This window comes from Vipera berus (assembly GCF_964194415.1).
Source record: "Vipera berus genome assembly, chromosome: 3".
In the NCBI taxonomy this organism is placed as follows: domain Eukaryota; kingdom Metazoa; phylum Chordata; class Lepidosauria; order Squamata; family Viperidae; genus Vipera; species Vipera berus.
In genome coordinates, this window is record NC_138204.1 from 117,779,621 (window position 1) to 117,807,107 (window position 27,487).

The 27,487-nt window shown below is 41.2% G+C and overlaps 1 protein-coding gene across 4 annotated transcripts in view; it reads left to right on the forward strand.

The window, feature by feature from the left end:
* SUCO (SUN domain containing ossification factor) overlaps positions 1 to 27,487 on the forward strand; it is an 80,887-nt gene that overhangs the window by 12,523 nt on the left and 40,877 nt on the right. For all 4 annotated transcript variants that reach the window (XM_081324381.1, XM_081324378.1, XM_081324380.1 and 1 more), the window contains exons 4-11: positions 2,249 to 2,394; positions 5,474 to 5,614; positions 5,777 to 5,921; positions 8,784 to 8,895; positions 13,956 to 14,080; positions 14,707 to 14,774; positions 19,937 to 20,044; positions 23,274 to 23,379. In XM_081324381.1, coding sequence (XP_081180507.1) covers positions 2,249 to 2,394; positions 5,474 to 5,614; positions 5,777 to 5,921; positions 8,784 to 8,895; positions 13,956 to 14,080; positions 14,707 to 14,774; positions 19,937 to 20,044; positions 23,274 to 23,379 — 951 coding nt within the window. The remainder of the gene's footprint in view (positions 1 to 2,248; positions 2,395 to 5,473; positions 5,615 to 5,776; positions 5,922 to 8,783; positions 8,896 to 13,955; positions 14,081 to 14,706; positions 14,775 to 19,936; positions 20,045 to 23,273; positions 23,380 to 27,487) is intronic.

The window sequence follows — 27,487 nt, forward strand, 5'->3', positions numbered from 1 at the left end:
TCTATTTCTCCTTCTTCTGCCAAGAGGCACCAATTGTACAATTGCCGGGGGGGGGGCTCCGCGTGCCACACACATGTGTTGTACAGGCCTTTGTTAAGCCTGGTCAGCTCTCGGAATTCCTTTGTGTATTCAGCTGCCAGTCGTGGCCCTTGCTTCACCATTTTGATGAGGTCGCGAGCTTTCTGGCCTGCGAGGTGGTCTTCAAACCGATGTCGGAGAGCTGACCATCCAGTCAGCTGCTCTATCCTCCAGTGCCAGGGTGACTGCCCTGACCTTCTCATCGTTCGCCGGCAGCGTCCTCCTGTATACTTGCATGTAGGTGAAGACCTGGGCAAGGAAGAACCCCAATCGCTTGGGATTTCCATCGAACTTCACCTCCATGGGATGGAGTTAGTGAAGGCAAGGAATCAAAGCGAGGTCTGCGGAAAAAACCTGCTCAAGCAGTATATCAAAAGCAGTATTCATTACTCCCCACCCCTCTCCAGCCTCTCACTGTTTGAATCTTGGCCAATCCACGGATGGTATATTGTTTTGGTAACTGGCTTTTTCGGTGCGCTCTTCAAGGTCTCTCTCGGTTTCATTTCTCTCTGGTTCCAACCGCAAACCCTCTTCCAGATAAGGCTGATGGTATTCGGGCACATTCTTTCCTCTGGGGGAAGAGCAGTATGGCACAGACAGAGCAAAACATATTGTATATGCCCACATCAGACTCCCCTCCTCCCAACATAGTGGCAGGCCCCAAAAAGCATATATAGGTTAAAAGAATAGTAAGACATTTCTTTGGGGACCTGACAGTTCCATTTCATTCCATTCCTACCTCAAAAGTATAGCACTTGTGCTGAGCAGATACTCAAAATCTGCTGTAGCTAGGTACAGGATCCTCACACAAGATTATACAAATATTTGTTACAAGTAAAATCAATGTTAACCATACATAAATTTTAGATATGATACCTTGCATGGGAATGAAAATTCTGTTCCCAATTGTGGGTGATAAGTCAAGGACTAACTGTATGCATAAAATGTTCTGTTGGAGTATATTGATAAAAAGTCAAAATATTGTACAATTTTTAATACCTTAGTCCTATGTTTCCCTGAAAGTAAGCCCTACGCCCAAAATAAGTCCTAGTGTTGGGGCGAGGTGCACACCTATAAATCATGCTAGCAGTTGGAGCCACCCCATGCGCCCCACACCAGCTTACCTTAGGACGGCTACAGCCAGGCCTTCCACACCCTGACACTGTCACGCCGCTGCACCAGTTCTTCTGTGGCAGCTTGCGGCCACACATCACATGTGGCATCACGATACTGCCAACACTCGCAGTGTGAGGCTCGTGCCGATCTTGCCACTGCTGCCACTCATAGCACTAGGCCACGATGGTCATCGCACTGATTGCGGTGCAATCGGTGGCAGCGATGCAGTTGGTCTGACGAGCCTCATGGTGTGAGCAGCGGCAGCAGTACGCAAGTGGGCGCAGAAGAATTCAGGCAGTGGCACAACAGGTGTCTGGGTGTGGGACGCCTGGCTGTGGCAGTCCGAAGGTAAGACATCCCCCATAAATAAGACCTGGTCCCTCTTTTGAAGGCAAAAAAAGAAAAAAGTCTGGGTCTTATTTTCGGGGAAACACGATATGTGAATCTATTATAAAAACCCTAAGGTACATGTAGATCTGTTGGATATGCAGTATATAGTTATATATATGCTAACTTTATTTCCAGTTGTAGCTCACCCTTCATAAAAATATTCCAGGATCAGTAACAACATGCAGTTGCCATAATGAAACAATTGTAAAACCACTCACAAAAAATACTATCAGAAAACAAAAGGATTTAATGAATGCTTGTATTTAAAAAGCATATACCTTCCTATAACTACATTAGAAAAAAACTGACTACCTGAACAGGGTAAGTATTTAAATTTACTGGGCTAATTACAGTCCAGTTTGAAGCAGAAAAGCATCCTGAATTAGCACCTGGAATATTTAGTTTCTTTTGGTAGGAAGTTGGGACATAAATTGAATGCCATATGCTAAATAAATAAATTGAATAAATAACTTTATTAATAGCTTCAAGATTAGCTTTTAGCTATTAGCTTTTTCTGTTCCCTCCCTCTTTAAAATCTTTTGTTCAGTTAGTTTACTCTGTATTACTAAAACATTTAACATACGCTTCTTTGTTCTGAGTAATAAAATGTTAGTTCTGAAGTTGGTAGAATTCATGTTAAAACCTGTTGTGCTTTTTTGAACAGAACATGGAAAAGGGGGACTTAAAGAAATCTGAAATTCAGGAACAATCTTCAATTAATTCAGATGAAGCTTCTTTCATCATAACTGATATTCCTGAAAATATGTTCAGCCTACCTACTTCTGAGATCTCACCAGACTCTCAGTCCAGGTAAATATTTCTGTTTTTTTCATTTTATTATTTACTATTTTAAATTTCCTTTGTATATTTTATCTACATGGGTTAGTTGTATGAGTAAGCAGCTTCTCTATGTATCCTGTTCTCTTTCATATTATATTTATTATATATTATGTTATATATTGTATTGTATTGTATTATGTTTTGTTTTGTTTTGTTTTGTTTAGCTGGCTCACTTATTCATGGCAAGTCATTGATACTATATTACAGTTGATATTTTTAAAAAATCTTTTCAGTAGTACTGTTTCATAATTAGAATTTTCAGTCCAGCCAGATAGTACTAGTATTTATTTACTGTTAAGAAGTAAGCAAACCTGGATAGTCTCATTAGCCAACTCAGAGCTTCTTGGTGCATGGTAGAAATTTTTACTAAGTCTCATCAAATCAGCTGATCATTATGCTGTCCTGCTAATCTAAATGGGAAGCTAGTAATAGACTTTCAGAGCTTATGAACTCTAAACAGCATTGGCAAAGAAGCTGAAAAAGCAGATAATATTTTTGCTGATTCCCTTTATTGATGATCAGGAGATAAAAATAAGACCCTGAAAGTGTACAACAATGGGAAGTCCTTGAATTATAACAACAATTGGGATTGGAACTTCTTCACTAAGTGATGTGGTCATTAAATGAGGCATGTCCTATTTTACCACATTTTTGCCACAGTTGTTAAGGAAATCGGGGTTAAGTGAATCCTGCAGTTATTAAGTGAATCCAGCCTCCCATTGATTTTGCTTGCCATAAGTCAACTGGAAAGGTTGCAAATGGCCATCAGGTGACCCCAGGATGCTGCAACTGTTGTAAGTGCATGCCAGTTGCCAAGAATCTGATTTTTGATCATGGTTGTAAGTACATGGCCTGGTCAAGAGATAGGTGTAACAGTGCCTTTGAACACTCGGGGCACTATGTGCATTAATCTGGAGCTCCATTCTTAGCTGCAGAGGCATTTCCTGAAGGCCTCTGACAGCGAAATGGAGGTCTGGGCTGATACACATGTGTGAACGGCAGCAAGCAGCCGCAGAACAAGTGGGCTGGCGAGGCGAGGCAGGTGTCAGGGCACGGAAGGCCTGGCTGCAACGATAAGTGGATGTGGGACGCTTAGGCTAGCTCCACCTCCTGACCCTAACTTGATATTTAGGGATGTGCCTCACCCCCAAACTAGGGCTTATTTTGGGCTAGGGTTTATATTAGGCCATCCCCCACAAAAATCAAGCTTGGGCTTATTTTGGGGGTAGGTCTTATTTTCAGGGAAACACAGTAAATGATTTAAACCTCTCACTGTATGCTGCTGCTTCTCTGTGAACAGAAGGTGGGGCAATGTGGCTGGGTTGTAGATCTTTACCTAGAGGAGTAGGTTTAAGGCATCAGGTAATAATTCTGCTAGCTTCATTCAGAACAACATCTACTTCGCCAGCATATGCTGATTTGTACCAGACTGGGAGTAATGGTTGTCTTAAGTAATGGTTGTCTTAAGGACCCATGTTTTGGCACCCCAAGTAGAGCTTATTAATTTCCTGAGGATGTTATTTTTTCCACTGACCTTCAGTTTAGTATTGGTATGTTAGGCTCCTATCTAGAGTGAGCCCTAAATAGTTAAGCCTAAGGCAATACTCCAATAACATCCCTTTCCATATAATATGCAGCTTCTTAGCAGCCTGTGAAGATGGAAGGTACGTACCATGTTTCCCCAAAAGTAAGCCCTACCCCCCCAAAATAAGGCCTAGTTTTGGGGTGAGGCCACGCCTAAAAATCAAACCAGGGCAGGGTAGGGTGGTGGAGCTGCCCCACGTGCCCTGCACCCACTTACCAGGCCTCCCAAGAATCAACACCTGCCTCTCCTTGTCAGCCCACTTCTTTTGCGACATCTCCCAGCCTGCATTTCACAGTCAGAGGCCTTTTCAGAAGGCCTCTGCAGCCGAACACCGAGCTATGGATTCAATCTGTAGCTCGGTTCTCGGCTGCAGTGGCCTTCCGGAAAGACCTCTAACTGCCAAATGCAGACCAGAGCTCCATTCTCAGCTGCAGAATAAAGTTGCTCCTTCGGCTGCAGAAGAAGTGGGTCAGCTGGACCGGGCTGTAGATGCTGCCGCCGTGAGTTGAGTGGAAAAGACACCTCCTGAAAATAAGACCTGGCACCTCTTTTGGAGGCAAAAAAATAAGACTGGGTCTTATTTTCAGGGAAACACTGACCTGAGTTTTTGTTGGATTTCAACAATCAGTCCAGCTCTCCCAGGGCTTCAGTTCAACCTCTTCAAATGTTTTTCCTTGTATGGCCATTGCTCAATTGTCAGTGTACATATAGTTGTTAGTACCTTCAGGGAGAGGCTGATCGTTGATGTAAATATAAAAAAGAGTTGGAGCTGATATACTACTCAGTGGTAAACTGTTCCTTTGGTTCCTTCATCTACTTTGCCTTCCCTGGAACTCCACAAAAAACATATGGTTCTGAAGCAAATTCATTTTAATTTTTAAATTAAAATTTGGTAATAAAGTAAAATAATCCACAGACCATTCAGTAGACCCTGAATCATTTCCTGCTCCATTCCATTTGATACCAATACTTTTGACTTCCCCACATTTCTTCAGTATAAAAAGTCATACCCATATCAAAGTATGTCTGAATCCACATCCGAGTCTGATATTAGTCTGGCTTAGCTTTATACTGAACAGTTAGTGTTGGAATCACTTTGTATGACAGTGAAGTCATCTAAGATGTTGATTGATCAGTTTGACTTGGAAACTACTTCATGCAAATTTATTTCAGTGAAAAATTCCCAACTTCTGTTTAGCTTCCTCATTTCATGCTGCTTCTTTTCTACCACATCCAGTTCTTCAAATACCTGAATTTAGAAAACATATAATTTTGGATATATTTTTTGCTAATGTTATTTAGACATCATTCAAATCTTGGATTTGAACTGAAATGTAGATCTAAAAGCATGACAAGTGTTAATTTTTTTCACAAAAGATTGGGTTTGATATATTTATAGTGTAATCTTGTTTTTTATCTCTGAATTGCATTCTAAATCTTTGGTTTCTTTCCATCTCCCTTCAGTGCAATAGAAAATTCTAGTGCTGATATCCTTATAGTTAGCGCTACTGAAGTTGAACAGTCAGAATCTGACTGTGATATAAATGGAGCACTTGAAGCTGATTCTCAGAGTGAGCCTTCTTCACTTGTTACTTCCCCAGAGGGGTGAGTATTAAAATGATTTTTGTAACGATACCTTAATGGCAGTTCTGTTTTTTCTATTTTATGTACTCATATGTCCATATAATAATTTATTATAATGTATTAAAAGTTTTAATGACAAACGTAGCTGGAAATCTTTGTTTTGAATGTTTACATATTTTATAGCCTTGTAGGGCAGCATACAGAAAATATTTCTTCACAAAGGAAAGGGAAGTTGACGAAATCGGAATTTGATCCCAAAATTTCTGCAAGTGAGCAAAAAACAACTCCGAAGTCTGCTTTGAATGCTTCGGGTAACATAAGAGCAGAGGTAAGTAAACTTTTCCTTCTCCACTTAAACTACTCCAATGAAGCCTGCTTCTTGGGTTATTTCCACAGCAAAATTAGTCTGCAGAGACCTTTGCTGTTGGAAAAAAAAAGAATTTGTTTCTAAGTACTGCTCTCTGTGTTTGGAAAAATGTTACCAAGAATTTGAACTACATGAATTTACTGAGCATTATCCAATCCATTTAAATAGCTGTAGTTTAAAGCTAACTAAAGACTTCATAATTAATATATTGTATGTCCCAGACCACCTGCGGCTACAAGTCCTGCAATGTAGCCACAATGCTAAGCAGGCAGGCCACTTTGGGTTCCTGAAGACACTGCCTCTCGCAGATCATCAGTTCTGGTGGCCAAAGATGAAGAAAGACATTGAGAACTATGTGGGGAGCTGTGCTGTTTGTGCGGCCAGCAAAAGACTACCAGGGAAGAGTCTGGGGCTGCTGCAGCAAGTGGCTGACCCAGCCAGATAGAAGAGATAGCCATGGACTTTATAGTGGAGCTGCCTGAGAGTGGGGGGAGCACCGTGATTTGGACTTCATTGCCTGTACTGGCCTCTCCCCAGCCCAGAAACTGGCGAACATGTTTTTGCAACACATCTACTGACTGCATGGGGCACCTAAACGCTTCATTTCAGATCGTGGGGTCCAGTTTACTGCTAAGTTCTGGAGGGAGTTTGTGAGGATGATTGGGTTCTCTCAGGCCAGAGGCACAGTTCTGCTTTTCATTTGAGTACAACTGGATCTGCAAGATGAGCTAATGCCATAGTGGAGCAGTACCTGCGCTGCTATGTCAAGTACCAGCAAACAAACTGGGCAGAGTTGTTGACATTTGCAGAGGGGGCGTATAACAACGCAGTGCACACCAGTACTCCTTTCACTCCTTTTAAGTTAGCAACAGGTGGAATTCGTGCCAGTACCAGAGTGCCCACAGGAGCCTCCATCCTTGAGCACCCTAAGTGATTGGGTGGATTCGTTCCAACAGGTCTGGAGCAATGTGAAGAAGGCTTTAGCTAAGGCAGCTGAAAGCCAGAAAAAAACATAAGAAACAAGCTCCCCAGAAGACGTTCCATGTAGGGCATAAAGTACATGTGTCAGGGCCCACTTCAAAACCTCATCCTAAGAAAGCAGGAAACAGTTTCTTCCAAAAGGAACTTTTATTAGGAGAAGCTGATAGCAGGCATGATAGGCAGGATCTGAAGGTTTTCCGCTCAGATAAATAGGTTACAAGAGTCCCAAGCAAACGCCACCCAATAGTTCGGCCAGTTTGAATGGGCCAATCCTCAGGCGTTAAATTCGTTGTGGCAAAGGAGCTGATAACACAGGTCTTTCCCAGGCTTGCAGCAATGTTATTGGGTCTTCACACCTTCCCTTCTGAAATGGGAGATAAGCTAGATGGCCGGAGGCACATTCCTTTCTCCCCCCAGGGTAACATCAAGGGAGAGACAGTTCAAAGAGTAGATATGCAGAAACAGCAGAAGGGAAACATTGTAGTGACAGAAACAGAGACAGCCCACAGCGTGTTCCCCCCTCCCCTTCAGGAAAACGGCAGAACCCAGAATAATGAAATAAAAGGAATGGAAAAGAGTCTCCCTTAATAATATATGGGTTCTGACAACATGTCTACAAAGTATCTTAAGCTGAGACAAAAGTTGCAAGAAGTTAGGGCCAAAGTACATAGGTCTTTTCCCCACAGTGAAAGTCATTAACTCGGTGACATTAAAGCTAAGACTACCAAGGTTGTTCGGTAAAGGGCACCCAGTATTCCATTGCAGCATACTGAAGCCATACAAGGAATCCACACTGAGAACAGTAGTAGTAGAAGGGGAAATACTGTATGAAGTTAAGCGAATCCTCGATTCCAGAATCCACAAAGGGAAATTGCAGTTCTTAATTCAATGGGACGGTTACATGATGTCAGAATTTGGATGGATAAAAGCCCAATACATAAAAACGGATCATTGCTGTGGTCTGTTGGCTGCTAGCTCACAGGAGGAGGGGGAATCTGGGTTAACATCGGAGCTTTTGGAAGGCTCCAGTGAGCAAGAAGACTCAGAGCCAGATGCAGAGCCGGGGCCATCTGCCCACGGTCAGGCAGAGAATCAGCTGTTTTAGAGGCCTGAGTGAGGAGGAGGAGGAACACATGGGGCCCATCCCAGATGTGTGTATGCGTAGAGAGGAGAGGAGAGCAACGGAAGGCAGTGGGCTGGCTCTCAGGGAAAAGGAGACGTTAGCCAGCCCCTCCCTGGCTGGAACATAAATAGAAAGAGTTTGAGAGTGGCCTGTTGTCGCAGACAACCATTTTGAGTTACAGGATACTTCAGTCGGATTTCCTTGCCAAGATTTCTTCACTAAGACCCAGCTTTAATTCTATCGTACCGGTTTGCTATTGTCTAATAAAGTTAATATTAGAGAACATAATGCCTCTGGTGCTTTGCTTCATTGGGCTTCTCAGCCAGAAATCAACACTTTAAGCAGTGGTATTGCATGAATAACATAGAAAGTTTTTTTCAAACTGGGTATGCTGCGTTTTTTATTGTGGCTTTGTGCCTGGATTCATTTATGATAATGAGTTGATAAAATATTTGTTGGTATAGGACAGAAATTTATTTAATAGTCTATTTTGTTAAAATGAGTTATTTTCAAATAATTGCTCCAAATACAACAGGAAGATCTGCAGAGCAGGAGCCTTGCCAATTAATTGTTGGGTCTATTAATGATAGCCTATATTTTAAATGATCAGTTCAGTATAAACTGATCATTTGGATACCCATCACATTGCCTACATAATCTTGATCCTTAGTTAATATCAATAAATTTTATTTTTACTACTATTTTGCTGCCTTGTGCAGAGAAAAGCAGGAGAAATTGAGCCTACTTCTGTAATACCTCCAAAGGACCCAGGAGATATTCCCACATTTGATGAATGGAAGAAGCAGGTTATGCAAGTGGAAAAAGAAAAGAGTGAGTTTAATTGTTTTTAAACAAACTTTGAACAGAATCCGCCTTTTAAAATAAAATGGTTAAGGTTCATTTTGTAGTGCATTTTTTTAGTTTCCTTTAAAGAAACATGCTCTAGTTTTATTCAATATCATTAATGTCAAGTCTTTTTTTATTCTGAGATGCATTATACAGATTTTCCAAAGGAACCAAAGCATTGTTAATAGCAGTCCACAACATTTCCATAAAAAAGCGGCCTTAACTTTAATGATGTAAGTCTGCTTATAAACTCATGTGAAAGAGAAAGTACACCCTCCTTGAGTTCTGTGGTTTTTATGTATGAAGACATAGTAAAAATCATATGGCCCTTAACAGTTCTTAAAAGTAGGTAAATATAACCTCAGATGAATAGCAACACATGACATTGCGCCATATCATCACTTATTTTACTAAAGGAAAGCCAAAATAGAGAAACCATGTGTGAAAAACTAAGTACACTTACTGCTTTCATAGGTAGGAAGAGGCTAAGTAGCAAAGAATAAATACATCAACAATTATCTTAGAGAAGCAATTGTTGCTGCCCCTCAATCTGGGAAGGGTTATAAGGCTATTTCTGAAGAATTGAGAATCTATCTTGATACAGTGAGGAAGATTATTCAGAAGTGGAAAACATTCAAGATAGCTGCCACTCTTTCCCAGGAGTGGATGTCCCAGCAAATTCATCCCAAGGTCAGACCATGCAATGCTTAGAGAAATTGCAAAAAATCCAAGAGTTATTTCTCAGACTTTACAGGCCTCAATTGGTATGATAATGGTTAAAGTTCATAACACTACAATTAGAAAAAGCATGGTTTGTTTGGAAGGGTTGCCAGGAGAAAGCCTCTTCTCTCTATAAAGAATATGGCAGCACAGCTTAGGTTGCATCTGAACAATTCACAAGACTTTTGGAACACTGTCCTTTGGACAGATGAGACCAAAGAGATGATTGGCAGTAATGCACAGTGTCATATGTTTGGCAAAAGCCAAATACAGCATATCAGCACAAACATTTCATGCCAACTGTCAAGCACAGTGCTGAAGATGTGATGATTTGGGCTTGTTTTGCAGCCACAGGATCTGGATACCATGCAGTCATTGAGTCTACCATGAGCTCCATTGTATATTCAAATTCAGAATAAAGCTAGGAGAGACCTTGGAGTACTTCTAGTCCAACTCCTGCTCAACCAGGAGACCCTATACCATTTCAGACAAGTAGCTGTCCAGTCTCTTCTTAAAAACCTCTAATGAGGAAGTACCCACAACTTCTGAAGGGAAGCTGTTCCATTGGTTAATTGTTCTCACTGTTGGGAAGTTTCCTTAATTCCAGGTTGCTTCTTTCCTTCATTAGTTCCCATCCATTGTTTCTTGTCCTACCCTCTGGTGCTTTGGAAAATAAGTTGACTCCCTCTTCTTAGTGGCAGCCCCTCAAACTGGAACACTGCTATCATGTCACCTCTAGTCCTTCTTTTCTTAAACTAGCCATACCCAAAATCTGCAATCGTTCTTGATATGTTTTAGTCTCCAGGCCTTTAATTATCTTACTTGCTCTTCGCTGCATTTTTCCCAAAGTCTCAACATATTTTTTGTAATGTGGTGATTAAAATTGGATGCAGTATTCCAGGTGTGGTCTTAGTAAGATTTTATAAAATGGTACTAATACTTCATGTGATTTTGATTCTATGCCTCTCTTTATACAGCCAAGGTGTCAAGGTCCCGGCTGACAAACCCAACCAAGCAAATACCTTCGAGATGTTCCAATCTCTTAATGTAAAACTTTATTGAGTACATCATTTCGGCACATATGAAAGCAAAACCAGCTCTGGCTAACTCCAACCCAAACCCCTATAGTAAAGGTATAGAATTCCCCCTCCCCAATCCTGGACAGGTCACATTGCCTAATTAGGTGCAATTATGTTGTTATGAGAAAGTATCTCTGAGTCTGACCAGACACCTGGTTAATCATCCTTGGTTCTCATGGACTGCCTTTATCTTTGTAGCCTTCATTCCATTCCCCCCTCCCTTTCCCCAAGTTTGTTGGCAAGCTGAGAAGCAATAATTGTCGTACCAGCAAAGAGTTCTTCAAGCTTGACACCAGGATTCTATTAGCTTTTTGGTGGCTGCCACACATTGTTAGCTCATATTTAAGTCCAGTAGGACTCCAAGGCCCCTCTCACAGTTACTATTTTTGAGCCAGGTTTCTCCTAATCTGTACTTGTACCTTTGGTTTTCCTTCCTAAGTGTAAAACTTTTCTTTTCTCTACATTAAATTTCATTTTGTTGGATAGGGCTCATTGCTCAAGTTTGTCAACATCTTTTTGGAACCTGAGCTTGTCTTCTGGGGTGTTGGCTATTCCTGCCAGTGCCATTGCAAATTTGATGAGTTCTAGAGACAAGTATGAGGCCATCTATCCAAGAACTAAAGCTTGGCTGAAACGGAGTGAGGGAGATTGCCAGGAATGCGAATTGGCTGATCTTGCGCTGCTGCAATCTGCCTCGTTTCAGCCTGCTTTCTCTTGTAGCAAGGGAAGCTGAAACCGAGCGAGGGAGTTTGCAGGAGTGCGAGATCGGCCGATTCGCATTTCTGGCAATCTCCCTCACTCCGTTTCAGCTTGCTTTCTGCAAGAGAAAGCCGGGCTGCAGGGCCGCCTCCGCGGGTACTGCTCTAATGCAGAGAGGGAAGGACAAAGAGGGAGGGAAGGAAGGAAGGAAGGAAGGGACAATGGGAAAGGGAGGGAGGGAGAGAAAGAGAGAGAGAGAGAAAGAGAGGGAGAGAGAGAGAAGGAGAAAGATTTTTTTTCTTGTTTTCCTGCTCTAAAAACTGGGTGCGTCTTATGGTCCGGTGCGTCTTATGGTCCGAAAAATACGGTATTTTCTCAACCTTGCTCCTGACCGATGCAATATACAGGTGGTCTATGGAAGGCAGGCTGTTTGCAGTTGTTCTTTCTTCAGTTCTAACTATCCGTTGAAGTCAGTACCTGTTTGGTTTTGTTGTACCAAACCAGACAGTTATAGAAGTACAAATGACAGACTCAATAATTCCTCTGCAGAACTGTTATCAACAGGTCCTGGAGCCGTCTGAACTTCCTGAATTGATACAAAAAGAACATTTTTTGTTGGGCCTTTTTAATGATGGTTCTAATGTTAGGTGTCTATTTCAAATATGTATTTTAAACACACACACACATACACACACACACACACACACAAAATACCAAAATTAAACAGCTCCTTACTAATAGTGGTAGTCCTCACTTAACACACACTTGTTCAGCAACCATTCAAAGTTACAGCAGTGCTGAATAAGGGATGCTTACAATGGATACGTATAATTGGGGCCATTGAAGCATTCAGTGGTGATCACAATCTGGGTACTCTCCAGCTGTCTCACTTATATTGTAGCATCCCATAGACACAGGATCACTGTTTGTGAGCTTCGCTTCCAGCTTCTGACAAGCAAAATAAATGTGGAAGCCGGCAGGAAATCACAAATGGTGAACATGTGATCATGGGATGCTATGACCATGTGGGATTTGCCTAACAATAGCAACTGGAAGTGTCATAAATAGGTAGAGTCAAATGATGTATTTTGTAACCATGCTGCTTAGCGACAGAGTTTCCAGTCCCAATTACTGTCAATGAAAGCTACCTGTAGAATTTTGTTTTCATTCATTGTAAGTTCTCTCTTGTCTTTAATTACAACTGATCACTTTCTCCTGCTTGATTCCCACTGTGCTTTAGGTGCCTCTGATGATCTTGAAGTGGCACCTTTGCTTTTTCAACAGTTCTTCATTACTAATAGGACTGTCTCTTCCTTTACTGTTGTCCTTCATTCTGTTCATGTTTCTAACATGCAGTGTACTTGACCACCCCATTGAATATCAGTGGTAATTGGATGCTGACTATGAAAGGCAATTCTCAAAAATTCAGAGGCAAAAAGCCTAAAACAAGAATAGCATATTACTACAAGAGATACATGGATACCTTCCCTCCAGCCAAGAAAAGAGTAGATTCATGAGTAGGAGAAAAAAGTACAAGAACTTGAATAATTTCATTATAAATAGGACTTATATTTGATACATAATAGTTATTAGGATTCATTACAGTTTAATTAACTTTTCTTTAATATGTCTATTGATCAGAGTTTTTGTATCCTTAAATGGGGACATGGAAAAGATACTCAGCAGATTTATAGATGACACAGCTGGGAAGGTTTGCTAGCAGAATCAGAAGTCAGGGTCAAAGTTCAAAAGGTTCTTGAGATACTTGAAGATTGAGTATTTTCCAGTAAATGGCAAGAAATGTAAGGTTCTGCTGGGAAAACTAAGTGGTGATTAGGGCGTAATCTGGCCTGATAACTCTGTGGAATGGCAAGATAAAGAGAAGACATTCAAATAAATAATAGGTATCATCAGTAACTTGTTCAGATTCTGATGCTACCCTCTTCTGCTTGAAAATTATTGATTTATTTTAGAAAAATTTACGTACCATCATTTTTGAGTAAAAGAATAAATAAATTTTGTACAATAAAATGTAAGAGCAGCGTATATGTTTCTTAAAAACAGACTTCTACAAAGTAATGAATGGTGGTATGCTTAATTTTAAAGAAAAAAAATGTGTCCACCAAGAACATGAATATTATACTAGTAGAAAACAGATGATCTGGGAATAGCTTTTATCCCCTGTGTTTTCAGTGTTTTGTAAACTTCTGGTAGGATACCCTATTAGTCATATTTCATGACTGACCTTGCAATACCTTAGGCTGTATATTCATTTAAATAAATGGTGATTTTATAAATCCTTTTTATAATACCATCATTTCACGTTATACCTATTGAAACTAATATTGTATTAACATGTAGGTAAAATAAAAGAGACTTCAGAATAATTACAGGTAGCTGATAATATGGTATGGAAATTACTACTGATAGGTTATTAGTACCAAAGAATGTTAGTTATTTTTATGAGTTGCTTTAGCTTCAGAGCTTGGTGATAAAGATTTAAAGTGTTTCTTATTAATTCTCTGGTACATTTTGTCTGGTATGCAGGTCAATCAATGCATCCTTCTTCCAATGGAGGTCAACATCTTACAAAAAAAGTCCAAAAAAATAGAAATAATTATGCTTCAGTTGAGTGTGGTGCCAAAATACTGGCAGCTAACCCAGAAGCAAAGGTAATAGCAACACCTAACAATGCTATCTATAGTTTATCTTTTTAGAAAACTGCTGAATGTGGGTTCATTTGTTTCTAATAAATATATTTAGCTGCAATCAAATTTGAAATATTCTACGGTACAAATAAGTTTCATTTCCCACCAGCATTGTAAGAGGTTTTCACTGCTGCTTGTAGAATAAATCAGCCTGTCATTTATCAGAAGTAGAGAACAGCATCAGTTACATTGAGCAGCAGTGGCGTAGCGTGGGGGGTGCAGGGGGGGCCGGGCGCACCGGGCGCAACATCTGGGGGGGCGCTCTCTCACTCGAGTGCTAAAATCCACAGGTTAGGGGGCGCAAATTACTTGCCTTGCCCCGGGTGCTGACAACCCACGCTACGCCACTGTTGAGCAGTGATAATACAAGCCAAAAAATATCCTATATATGCCATTTTAAACAACTTGCAGACATGAGACGATGTGGAAATAAAATATAAAATTGTGCACCTTTTGTACTTCTGCCATTAATTGTATCTGAGTTTGTACATATACATATATGTAATGATACAAACATTCTACCAAAAAGCCAAAAGATAATTAACTACGTTACAGTTTCTGCTAATGAATTATGTTCTCATTTTTGATAGAGTACATCAGCAATATTAATGGAAAATATGGACCTCTATATGCTAAATCCATGCAGTACTAAAATCTGGTAAGTACATTTTCAGTAAAGTGACTATTTTAATTGAAGAATTTCTTTTGCAAAAGTAAAAAAAGATTTCAAGAAACAGTGCTAGGCATCACAAACACATGGTGTACATGATTTATTATTGATTATGTGCTATCAAATTTGTATCAACCCTGAAAAAGTCACATAAATAGATAAATAGACCAGCTTGAGAATGATCTATCCCCAGTCTCACTCTTCAGGTGCCCTGATGGAGTGCTCATTATTGATTGAGTCCATCCACCTTGCTGCTGATAATCCTTTTCTTTCTACCATCCTCAGCATTATAGATTTCTCAAGGGAGTTATATCTATGAATAATATGTCTAAAATATGATAGTTCTGTTTTTTCCACTGTGCTTCCCGCTTTCATTATTGCAGCTTGCAGAGCATTTTCAACTATCAGTTGATTATTGATGTTTCTTCCTTTAATTAAAAAAATATTCAGTCTCTAGCATATGGATTTAATAAATCAAAAAAAGAACAAATAGCTTTGTCTTACTCCTTTCCTGACTTGGAATCAGCTCTTTTGCCATATTTTGCTAGAACTATGTCTTCCTGTTCTGCATATACTTTTCATGAGTACATGTTTTGGGATTTTTTCCTAAGTTTATTCCATGTGGTTAGTACAATCTAATGCCTTCCTACAATCAAAAGAAGAACTTCTTTTTGGTATTTTTCAAGTTTATTCGGCCTTTACCCTGCGCGGCTTCGGCAGGTGTCTGGCAGGTGGAGGAAGCTCCACCAGTCTCACCTCACCTCATGGCAGCAGCACCGGCCGGGCTGGGCTGGGCGGAAGGTGAGCCAGTGGCAGCAGCCGGCGGCAGACCAGCCGCAGGTGAAGTAGAAGCCAAAAGTGGCCAGGGGCAGCCCTGTGTTTGCCTCGCATAGCTGGGATGAGAGTTGCAGCGCCCGCCAGGGCCTGAAGTACGCCAGGCTCAGCCCATAGCCCTGCGCCTGCAGCACTGAGTAGGCGTGCAGACTGGTGCTCAGCAGCCCAAAGGTGGAGGTGTGGGCAGTGCGGTTCCACTAGCGGCTGCTACCAAAGGGACCGTGGCAGGCTGGCGGCGGGGGGATGCTCCAAAGGTTGTATGGAAGATCTGCGCTGAATCGCCCTGCACCAGGCAGAAGCAGCCCAGGAGGGCGGCCCAGAGCAGCCTGTCCAGGAGGGCAAAGAGACCCCACGAGGCCAGAAGCAGCACGGGCTGCCGCTTGGCGCCCACTGTGGCCAAGAAGTGTCCCAGCAGCAGCAGGACCAGCAGGCAAGGCAGCCGGAGACTGGGTCACTCCAAGGGCTTGGCAGATGGGATGGAGGCTGGGGCCAGAGGTAGCATCTCTCCCACTCCCTTCGGCCCCTGCTCTTTTTGCCTCCCTTATGTGAAAATAATGACATCCCCCGAAAATAAGACCCAGTGCCTCTTTTGAAGGCCAAAAAAATATAAGACCAGGTCTTATTTTTGGGGAAACATGGTAAATAAAAATCCACTTTATATATTAAATATTAGTAGTGACTAACAAATATCACAAGATGTTATAGTTATAGATACAAAGTAGGAGATATAAGAAACATAGCCAAGACCTATAAAGGATTCAAATGCCTGTAGACAAACACTCAAAGTTTAGGGCACAAAAAGGATGAACCTGAAATACTAGTACATGAAGGTAAATATGATATAGTTGCCATTACTGAAACATGGTGAGATGAAACTTATGACTGGAATGTACTGATGGAAGGATACAAACTATTCAAAAGACCCAACAAAAGAGGAGGTGGAGTTGCATTATATATAAAAGTTCACTACATCTCTACAAAAATCTACAAAACAAAGGATAAAAACCTCCTAGAATCCATATGGGTCAATATAAAAGGCAAAAAGAATGACATTGCTATAGGCGTATACTACAGGCCACCCAAGCAAGCAGAAGAAATAAATGAACTTTTTGCTAAACAACTAACATGTATGTAGGAAATATACCACAGTAGTAATGGGAGACTTTAACTACCATGATATCAGCTGGGAGAGAAACTCTGCAGCAAGTAGGAGATCAAACAGATTCCTAACCAACCTGTTGGCAACTTTGTTATCCAAAAGATACAAGAGGGAACTAGAGGAAAAGCTATATAGACCTAATTCTTACTAAGAAATCCAAGAAGAAACCAGCATGGTTGCACAAAGCTCTCTCTGATAAAGACAAAAAGGTCAAGTACGAAAAATGGAAAGAGGGACACATAACTAAGGCAGAGTATTGGCAGATAGCCTGAATCTGCAAAGATGAAGTCAGGAAAGCAAAAGTTCAGAATGAACAAAGACTTGCAACAAAAGTCAAAGATAATAAAGTTTCAACATCTAAATAACAAAAAAAAAGTCAAGGAAACAGTAGGTCCACTTAAGAAAGAGGATGGCAAGAAAGTAACAGGCAACAGAGAGAAAGCAGAACTGCTTAACTGCTTCTTTGCATCAATCTTCACACAAAAAGAAACCATAGCACAACCTACCGAAAACATAAGTGTAAAAGACAGACTAGAAATAAAAATTACAATAAGCAAGAAAATGGTTAGAGGATACCTATCTGATCTTGATAAATATAAATCAGCGGAACCTGATGGATTACATCCCAGAGTTCTGAAGGAACTGGCAGATATTATCTCAGAACCAGCATGAAGCAGCATGAAGTTTCTTTGAGCTTGACACTTATATTGATAAATTTTTATTAAGCCTTATTTAACACAGTGATGCTTTCTTTGTATGGAAACCAACTGTTTGCCCTTTTCAGTGGCTCTACATGGATCTCTGCTCATTCATCGCCGAGGGGGTCCTCAAATCGCCTTTTCAAGGCTTGCATAACACAAGAATAAATCTATTATAAACTAAAATAGAGTGAAAAAAGAAAAAGGAAAAATAAAGGTACAAAAAGAAAAAAACGAGCAGAAAAATAGAAAAAAGATACAAAGAAATGTCTCCCAATCTTCATTTCAGCAATTATATCTACAGTTATAAATTGACTTCTCTAAAGATACGTTGTGACTCTTCTTTGTATACCGATAGTCCTTGACCTATGACCACAATTGAACCCAAAATTTCCATTGCTAAGCAAGACAATTATTAAGTGATTTATGTCCCATTTTACTACCATTTTTGCCACTCTTGGTAAGCAAATCACTACAGTTATTAAGTGAATCATGCGATTGTTAAGCGAATCTGGTTTTCCCCACTGACTTTGCTTGTTAGAAGCTAGCTGGGAAGGTTACAAATAGTGATCATATCACCCTGGTGGGATAGTGTAACATTCAAAAATACGTGCCCAAATTTTGATCAAGTGATCACGGGGATGCTGCAATGGTTTTAAGTATAAAAAATGGTCATAAGTCACTTTTTTCAGTGCCGTTTTAACTGAATAATCACTAAGTCAGTAGTTGTAAGTTAAGGACTGCCGGTAGTTCACCCTATCTAATCGTCAAAAACATAAATCATATTCATTTTTTCTTTTTTATTAAGACATCCATAAAATTTTCTACTCACCAATAAACATACTGGGTTTGTTTCTAATCAAACAACTCAGTTTGGCCCTTTCTGTGAGTTCTCATCAACTATTCTTCAATCATATATATTACCAAATCTTTCCATCTTTGAGTATACAACAATCTTGTAATCATGTAGTCATGTGAAAACAAATGTTCCATGATTTTTTAAAAAATATTTATCCATCAGTCCCAAGAGGAAAGGTTCTGGTTTCATCCAAGTATTTAAAATTCCCTATCGTTAAGATTTGCGAAAGCTGTAACTGGCTTTATCTTTATTCAGAATTCTTCATTAAAGTACCTGTTCATTACCAAGTTTTGACCGTGTAATATTCTTAGAGCTGCAGTCCCACAGTCACATGAGGGGAAAAAAAGTGTATTTGAAAGCATGCATACTCTTTCTAGAACACATTCATTTCTTTGATATATTTGGCAGTGAGGTGAATAAAGCAAGTTGTAAGGACCTGCCTTAATTAGGCCTCCCAAGAAAGCAGAACTCTTGAAACAGGCATTGACTCAAAAGGAACTTTTATTAGGAGTTAGTGATAGCAAGGAAGCAAAGCGAGGTCTGAGAAAATAGCCCGTGCAAGTAATATATTAAAAGCAGTGTTTGTTACTCCTCCCCCCAGAGCGCCACTGCCTGTTTGAATCTCAGCCAATCCACAGGTGGTATATTATTTTGGTAACTGGCTCCTTTGGCACGCTCTTCAAGGTCTCTCAGTTTCATTTCCCTCCAACTCCAAGTGCAAACCGTCTTCCAGATAAGGGTGATGGTATCCGGGCACATTCCTTCCCCTGGGGGAAGGGCAGTGTGGCATAGGCAGAGCAAAGCATATTGTATATTCCCACATTGGAATCCCCCCTCCCAATAGATTGGCAGGCCCCCAAAACTGGTTATAGAAGCATGTAGACGTTAGCAGAAATAGTAATATATTTTTTCGGGGGTATAACACAATTAGTATGGCAATTAAAATGTCTCCAAGATAATCTTTTTGTCAAGGTTCTGACTGATGATCCCAACGAAGTAAGCACAGCTGAGACATTCCAATCTCTAATGCAAAACTTTATTGAGCACACAGTGTCGGCACTGATGAATAGAAAACCAGCTCTGGCTAAATTGGTGCCAAATCAGTATATTAAAAGTATAGAAACTTTCTTTCCCTCTCACAGTGCAGGTCACATTACCCAGTTAAGCTTCAGACAATTATTATGAGAAAGAATCTTCGGTTCTCAGAAAACAAAATCTTGAATGACCTTGGTTATCAGGCTCAGCAGCTCCGTACCTCCAATACACATTCCATTCTTCCCTGCTCCCTCCTGGGTCTGTAGGCAAGCCAAGAAACAGAAATAGCCGAAGCAGCATGAAGTTTCTTTGAGCTTGACACTTATGTTAATAAACTGTTATTAAGCCTTATTTGGCACAGTGATTTTTATTGTATTGCTGATGCTTTCTTTGTATGGAAAGCAGTGAATAATACCTTTGAGAAACTTTCCATATCATTTTGAAGCACATTTCTGGGATCAATTGCCATAAAATGGTTGTTGGCTCAGTCAATAGTTTTACCTATTTTTTGAGAAATATCTTTGAACATGCTTTGAACATATTGTAATTTTTATCTGCCCTGAAGGTTTGTTGTTGAATTGTGTGAACCCATTCAAGTAAAACAGCTGGATATTGCTAATCATGAATTATTCTCATCCACTCCCAAGGATTTTTTGGTGTCTATCAGTGACAGGTATGTCTCATGATCAAAATACAATTGTAGAATTTATTGTCACGAAGTTTAGTGAAACTGAAAGTCAGTTTTTGTAATTTCATAATTTTTTACTATGTTCATGACTTTAGCAGACAATCTAGCATACTTATTTAAAGTTTAATATTCAGGCCTGTTTTTTTTAATAAATTCTCATTTACAGTTCTTTGCAGAAAAAAATAGAATGCTTAACTTTACAAGTACATAAGGCTTCAACTAGTTTTTATTGTGGTTACACTGAATGCTTTTTAAAAATAATAAATTTAGCTAACAGGCTGCCTTTAGTGCTTTCCATTTTAATTTCATATAACTTTATCAGATGTGGACAAAGAAAAATGCCGATACAAAATACTAACAGGTGATTTTAATGCAAGTAAAGGAAGAACAATACCTGGAGAAAAAGTGACTGGCCCATATGGAAATGGTGAACAAGATATAGAGGCAACAGACTAGTAGATTTTGCTGAAGGATAGGAACTTTATATCATGAACTCATTTTACAAGAAAAAAGCTAGCAGTAAATGGACATGGAAGAGTCCATATGGGTGCACAAGCAAAATTGACTACATCATGTCAAGTGATAAAAACCATATCCTGCAATTGTACTGTCATCAATCATTTTAATGTTGGAAGTGATCATTAGAATGGTATAAGCTAAAGCAAAGAAAGACTGTCAGAAAGAGCATGTGAAAATGATAAATACATCAAAAAAACCCCCCAAAAATAGTTTGTTAGAGAACAGCTAGCACCCATGTGCATGCGCAAGTGGGCCATGCATACCTGCAGTGGCACCAGTGCCTGTTCAGGTGCCTGTGCACATGTACAAACATGCCGTTAGCACCCACGCATGTGCACAAATGTGCCGCTAGCACCCACAAGCATGTGCAAATGGGGCCACTGGTGTTTGCACATTGGTGCTAGCGCGGGTGGGGGGTGCACACACACTCGCCAGCCATTCCGCGTCCCATGGCCAACAGGCTGTGGCCTGGTACCGGGCCACAGACCACAGGTTGGAGCACCACCAGAAAAACACTTTGTACAGTCAAAAATCTATGGTGAAACTATTGATTTAATAAAAAAATGATGGACAATGAAAAATACTGAAAAGTTTCGTTAATAAACTGGATTATGTTGAACTTTGCAAGGCCATAAGAAAATGTATCCAAGAAACATCAGTTTCATGTGAAGCTTGGGAAAAAGGCAATTGAAGAAAACAAAGGGATTAATAGAGCAAAATGCAAACTTATAAATACAAAAAAGAAGGTTTTTGCATTAAAACGTGAAGATGGCTCTGTGTATAGAAGAATCCAGGAATGTTAGAAATAATTGGAAAATTCTATTAAGAGTTATACAAAGATCAAGAGTACTCAAAAGTAACAACACCCATGAAAGAAGAAATGCCAGATATCCTAGTGGAGGAATTATGGTGGCGCAGTGATTAGAATGCAGTATTGCAGGCTACGTCTGCTGGCTGCTGACTACCAGCAGTTTGGCAGTTCAATTCTCAGCCTTGACTCAGCCTTGATAAAATGAGGACCCAGATTGTTGGAGGCAATATGCTGACTCTAAACTGCTTAGAAAGGGCTGGAAAGCACTGTGAAGTGGTATGTAAGTCTAAGTGCTAAGTGCCACAAAATCAATGAAAAATGGCAAAGCTTCAGGAAATGACTGCATTACGGTTGAAATGCTGAAAGCTGGCGGTCACAATTTACACAAGATACTAACAAAGCTATACTTGAGATGCCTCAGAAGAAAAAATACCCAATGCATGGAAAAATGCTGAAGTGATTCTTATACACAAGAAAGGGGTCCAAGATGATTTAAAAAACTTATCACCCAGTAAGCCTTCTTGCAGTCATCTACAAGGTTTTCACCAAGATACCGTAATACCAAAAAGAATATCGAGAACATTAAATAATGCTCAGCCAAAGGAGCAGGCAGGGTTCAGAAGTGACTACAGCACAATGGATCACATCCAGGTTTTTCAGCAACTCATTAAAAGGCACAATGAGTACACTATGCTTCTGTGCATGGCTTTCATTGACTACGAAAAGGCATTTGACTCGGTATTCCAGCAAGCAATGCATTACTCAACCAAAGCATAGACACTGCTTATATAAACTTACTACATTCATATATGAAAAAACAATGGTGACGATTTGCCTTAATGATCTTAAAGTGGAAATTAACATCGAACGAGATATCTGACAAGGCGATACAATATCACCTATCCTTTTCTTAGTCTGCCTTGGAGAAGTATTTTGCAAACTAGACTGGGCAAAAGATGGAATAAAAATCAGTGGCGCCAATTTAAATCACTTAAGATTTGCAGATGATGTTGTTCTCTTCTCACAAGACCCAGAAGAGCTACAAGGACACATACAAGAGCTGCACAAAGCAGGAGAAACATTTAGCTTAAAAATAAACCTAAAAAAGAGCCAGGTTATGTTTAATAAATTCACCAAAGAATTTTTTTATATGTGGAAAAGAACTGGACATAATAGCCCACTATATATACTTTGGCCAACAGATCCCAATGGAAGGTGATACAATAAAGGAAATTGAACGGTGTGTTAAATGTGGTCGGCAGGCATTCAGCAAGCTAAGCATTATTTTTAAGAACAACCTTCCCCTATGCCTGAAGAGAAAGGTTTCTGATCAGTGTGTGCTACCTGCTCTATGCCGATGGAATATGGACACTAACCTCACAATCGATACAAAAGCTACAAGTGGTGCAAAAAGCCATGGAAAGATACATGCCCAGTATTACAAGACAAGATAGAAAGACCTGCACATGGATTAGAGAACAGACAAAAGTATATACAGTAATATCAAGAGAGTAAAATAATTGAAATGAAAATGGGATAGTCCCATAGCAAGAAGAACCGATGGCAGGTGGACCAAGGCAGTCGTAGAATGGATCCCACTTGATAAAAAGCATCCACAAAAGAGACCTAGAATAAGGTGGATCTACAATTGCGGTCCCAATTGGCAAAAAAAAAAAAAAGCTCAGGACCATATTGGTTGGAAACTTGTGGAAGAGACCTTAATCTTACAGTGGATAGACAATTGCTAAAATGATGATGATGATGATGATATCAGCTGTAAAGTAGAAAGCATTGTATAATTTATGACATTTTAAGAAGTATCTTATTTGCTATTTAATCAGAAAATCATTGTGCTTTCTGATTCTTTATGCATTATTCTCCTAGGTACCCAACAAATAAGTGGGTCAAGCTAGGTACTTTTCATGCCAGAGATGAAAGAAATGTCCAGAGTTTTCCTCTGGATGAACAAATGTATGCCAAATATGTAAAGGTAATTTATTTTTGGTGATTGCAACTTACTAAAATAGACAAAGAGGAATTATATTATTAGGAGCACATAACTACAAAGTTGTGTGTGGCACTATATGTTGACCTGCTGTTACTCATGTGGGTAACTAATACATGTATGTATTTAAACAAAATTTCACTTGTCAGAAGAGGACAGATGAAGTAAACTCTAGAAGGGACCATTTAGATCAGGGGTGTCAGACTCGCAACATCATGTGACGTGTCGGGACATATTGTGACTTTTTCTCCATTGCTGGCAGTGGGGTGGGTGCGGTTTTGGCATGATGCATCCAGCCGGTGGGCCGGCAGTTTGACACCCCTGATTTAGATCATCCTATAAACCTTCCACAAGAATCTTGTTTATAGTATGTTTATAGTATTATATATATCTAGTTTATGTCTCATAGTTTATACTGTGTAGTTTATACTATACAGTAATCTATGGTTTTAGTAGTCCTGATGGGCTTCAATTCAAATTCTCCTTATATATCAAAAAATGAGCATTTGTCACCTATCAGTGGATTTCTTATTAATCTCTTCCTATTACCAGTTCTTTTTCCTCATACTCTAATAACTGCTTTTCTGTGACTTGAATACACATCATTGACTCTCAATCCTTAGAAACCTATATTTGAACGCTAAATGTATATTGCATGTGCTGTGTGAACTTATGTGTGCTTGCAGAGTGAAACTGATTATGGGCCCTTTTTAGTCAGTATTCAAAATACAGGCCTAAGGCTTGGTCATGCTTATTGATGATGACAAGGGAGATCTGAATGGTGGGTGAGAGGAGTTGGATCTTCCTGGTCCAATTGGTCTATTGGCATTGTTCAGTGCCGTCTACTATAGTATTTATAGTCTGATCCTGGACAGATCTGTGTGGGGAAAATGGGTTAAGACTCAGTCCTGGCACAGTAGAATGACTGTTCCTCCAGAAGCCATCTGGAGGAATGGCTGTAATACCATCTTTGACTGATTGGTGGCATTCCCATTACAGAGCAGGTGTACAGTCTGGAGGATTGTCTTGGAGTCATGTCATCTGTAATAGTAGGCAGAATGAAAGAATAGTCTCTGGGTAGTTGTGGAACAGAAGGCTTTATTGATTGTCACTCATTCCCTGTAATCTCTTACTAAATTACTTACAAAGTTCATTATCTGGTGGCTAGATTCTGTTCTGTTCCAGCCTACAACCGGCCCTGCAGAAATGTCAGGGACAACCCCTTTGTTATACTGTATTCAGTAGGCTGGAATTAAGCCAACCAAATTTATATGCAAAAACTAAACGAAACAGTTCAAAACAGAGTAAAACAAATACAGACCGAGACTATATCAGAAGCTCTGCAAACGGTTGCCTTCAGCAACCAGCACCTCCCACACATTCCCCTTTTAAACATCAGTCTCAGGGCGTGGCTTCTCTTTGCCTTCTCCCGAGGTGCCTCATTGCTTTTCTTTGTTCACTTCTGCATGTCTGCCTCCTGCTTCGAGCGTCCTTGAACAAAGCCAGCTGTGTATCATCTTCGTCTAATCTTTCAGGCTCACACAGCTGGGTCTGAGGAGGAACAAGACAGGAGAGGCCTGGCTGAGAGCTCTGCGATGCATCTGCAACCAAAGGCTCTCCAACCCCCCCTCCTCCTCCTCCTCAGAATTGTCCGATTCAGCTGCCGAAACCACAGGCTGACGCTGAATCACAAGATTCTTACAAAGCTAATTACATGGGACTGCCATTGAAAAACATTTAGGAACCTAATTTGGTCCAAAATGAAGTAGTCCACCAACAGTTTCTATCTGTTTTATCATTTGCCATATATATTGTGGGAGCTTCATGGATTTTATTTGGCTTCTGGATGCAATCCAAGTTGTTGGTTATTACCTTATAGCTAAGTGTTTGTATCTGCAAGACTGTTAAAGAGAATTCTGCCAGTCCAATAAGAAAATCTAATAGAGGGCATTTACAGGTACTTCCACCTAGTGAATGTCAGCAAGGTGGGACCCAGAAATAAAACACCTTAATGGTGGCAGATGTTCTACTGGGTAACAGCTTATCCCCCCCCAAAAAAGATGGCCTTATCCCAGTTGGTAGGTTAGAAAATGGTTACAACCCACACTCCTGTAAGTCTTTTGAAAACACAATTAGTGTGTTGCTAAGGTGAATGAAGATGCCAGTGCTTGATTTATGTTTCTTGTTTAATCTTGATTTTAAAAATACTGGCAACCTCATAAAAGGAAGCCCATTTATTTGACTCATTAGTTGCATGGATTCTATCGATATCTAGAATATTAGGCTAGAAATTTCAATATTGCTATTACTGGTGGCTTCTTTCATTCCATTCCTTTGACATCTGCTGTTAGCAAGGGAAGATCAAGTTCTTGGCACTTCTGTTCATTATCACAACAGTTAATTCTGATTAGGGAGGGAGGCTATCCTAATGGTGATGACTTCCTAATGATCTTTGACATTGGCAGTTTTTTCTTTCTTCCTTTCTCTTAAGAGAAGCAAAACCCGCTCCACCCATTGATGGACCCAGTGGGGTTCCAGAGAGAGCTTGAGGATTTCTGTAAGGATCTCTTCGCTTGTTGAAAAGGGCAGATGACTTTGACTTTGGACCATATAACTCAGACATATGAAACACAAGGCCCGCGGGCCGGATGCAGCCCACGATTAGCCGATATTTGGCCCTCGGGAATGCCTTGGAGATGGTGAGGGACTGGCCCCCGCTGCCCCACCCACCCCGGTGGCCCGAAGGTGCGCACACAGGAGGCGGTGAGTGCATAGGGGCCAAAGGACAGCAGCAGGGGCTGAGTAGCCCACTGTGAATAGCCCTCCAGCAGCGCTGAGACGACACCAGAAGCACGTGGAGTTGGGTGGGGGCACATGATGGACACACCACTGGACACACCTATTCCATCCCATCTCTTTTCGGTTGGAGAGCAGGTCACCACTGGTCATCTCTTCAGCCCCCTCATGGGTCTTGCTCTTGGCCCGTGAGTGGAGCACATTCCCCTCATGCACTTCAGTACCCGCCATGGCTGCCAGCCGCTCACACAGGTCCATCAGGCTGCCGCCCAGAGCTACAAGTCCGCCCAGCACAAAGGAGGCAAAGCGGTTGACTAGGAAGCCCTGGGTAGAGTGGTAGAGCACACCCAGGGCCAGCAGGCAAAAGGCCACCCTGATTGGGAAAAGCTGGATCCCCATCAGTGCCATGGCACGCAATCCTGGCTGGGACTGGGCGGCCATGGCGCCAATGGGGATCTGACTTTCCCTGCTCAGGGTGGCCTTTTGCTTGCTGGGCGTGCTGTACCACCTGTACTCAAACTTCTTAGCCAGCCACTTTGCCTCCTTTATGCTGGGCAGGCCTGCCATTTTGAGCGGCGGCGGCAGCTTAATGGACCTGAGTGAGTTGTTAGCGGCAGGGGCGCAAGCCGGGGACAAGGTGCAGCTTAACGATTATGCACAAGTGGAACAGGCTTCACGTGCGAACCAAGGACAAGATCTGTAAGGTGGCCAAGGAGATGACCAGCAGTGACCTGCTCTCTAACCACAAGCAAAAACAGATGGGACGGAGTAGGCACATCCAGCGGTCTACATCACATGCTCCCTCCCCTGCCCTCTTCCGCCTGCTGCTGGAGGGCTGGCCCAGTATTTGTAGCGGGCTGTGGAACGCCAGAGTGCATCTGTTGAGGGGCTGGCAGGCTGTGGCTGCTGATGGACACTGTCAGCCACCATGTGCTCACTGGCCTCTGTGTGCGGGGGCCAATGGTGTCATGCAGCAGCCGCCCCTGCCCCTGCCTCACCTTGCCTTGCCCTGCGGCCACAGCACCTCCACCCTGCCCCCTGCCTCACCTAACCCCACAGGACAAACCTCCTGCCCATCACCGCACCCACCAGAGACCCCCTGGTTCTCCCCCAACCCTGCCCTACCCCCACAGGTGTCCCCCCCACAAGCAACGTCAAGGTGGCCATGCCACCCTGCCCACGCCCACCCAGTGTGCCACGCCCATCCGGCCCCCTGAAGTCACCACAATGCTGATGCAGCCCTCAATGAAATTGAGTTTGACACCCCTGATATAACTCCTATGCAGCCACTTTGTGT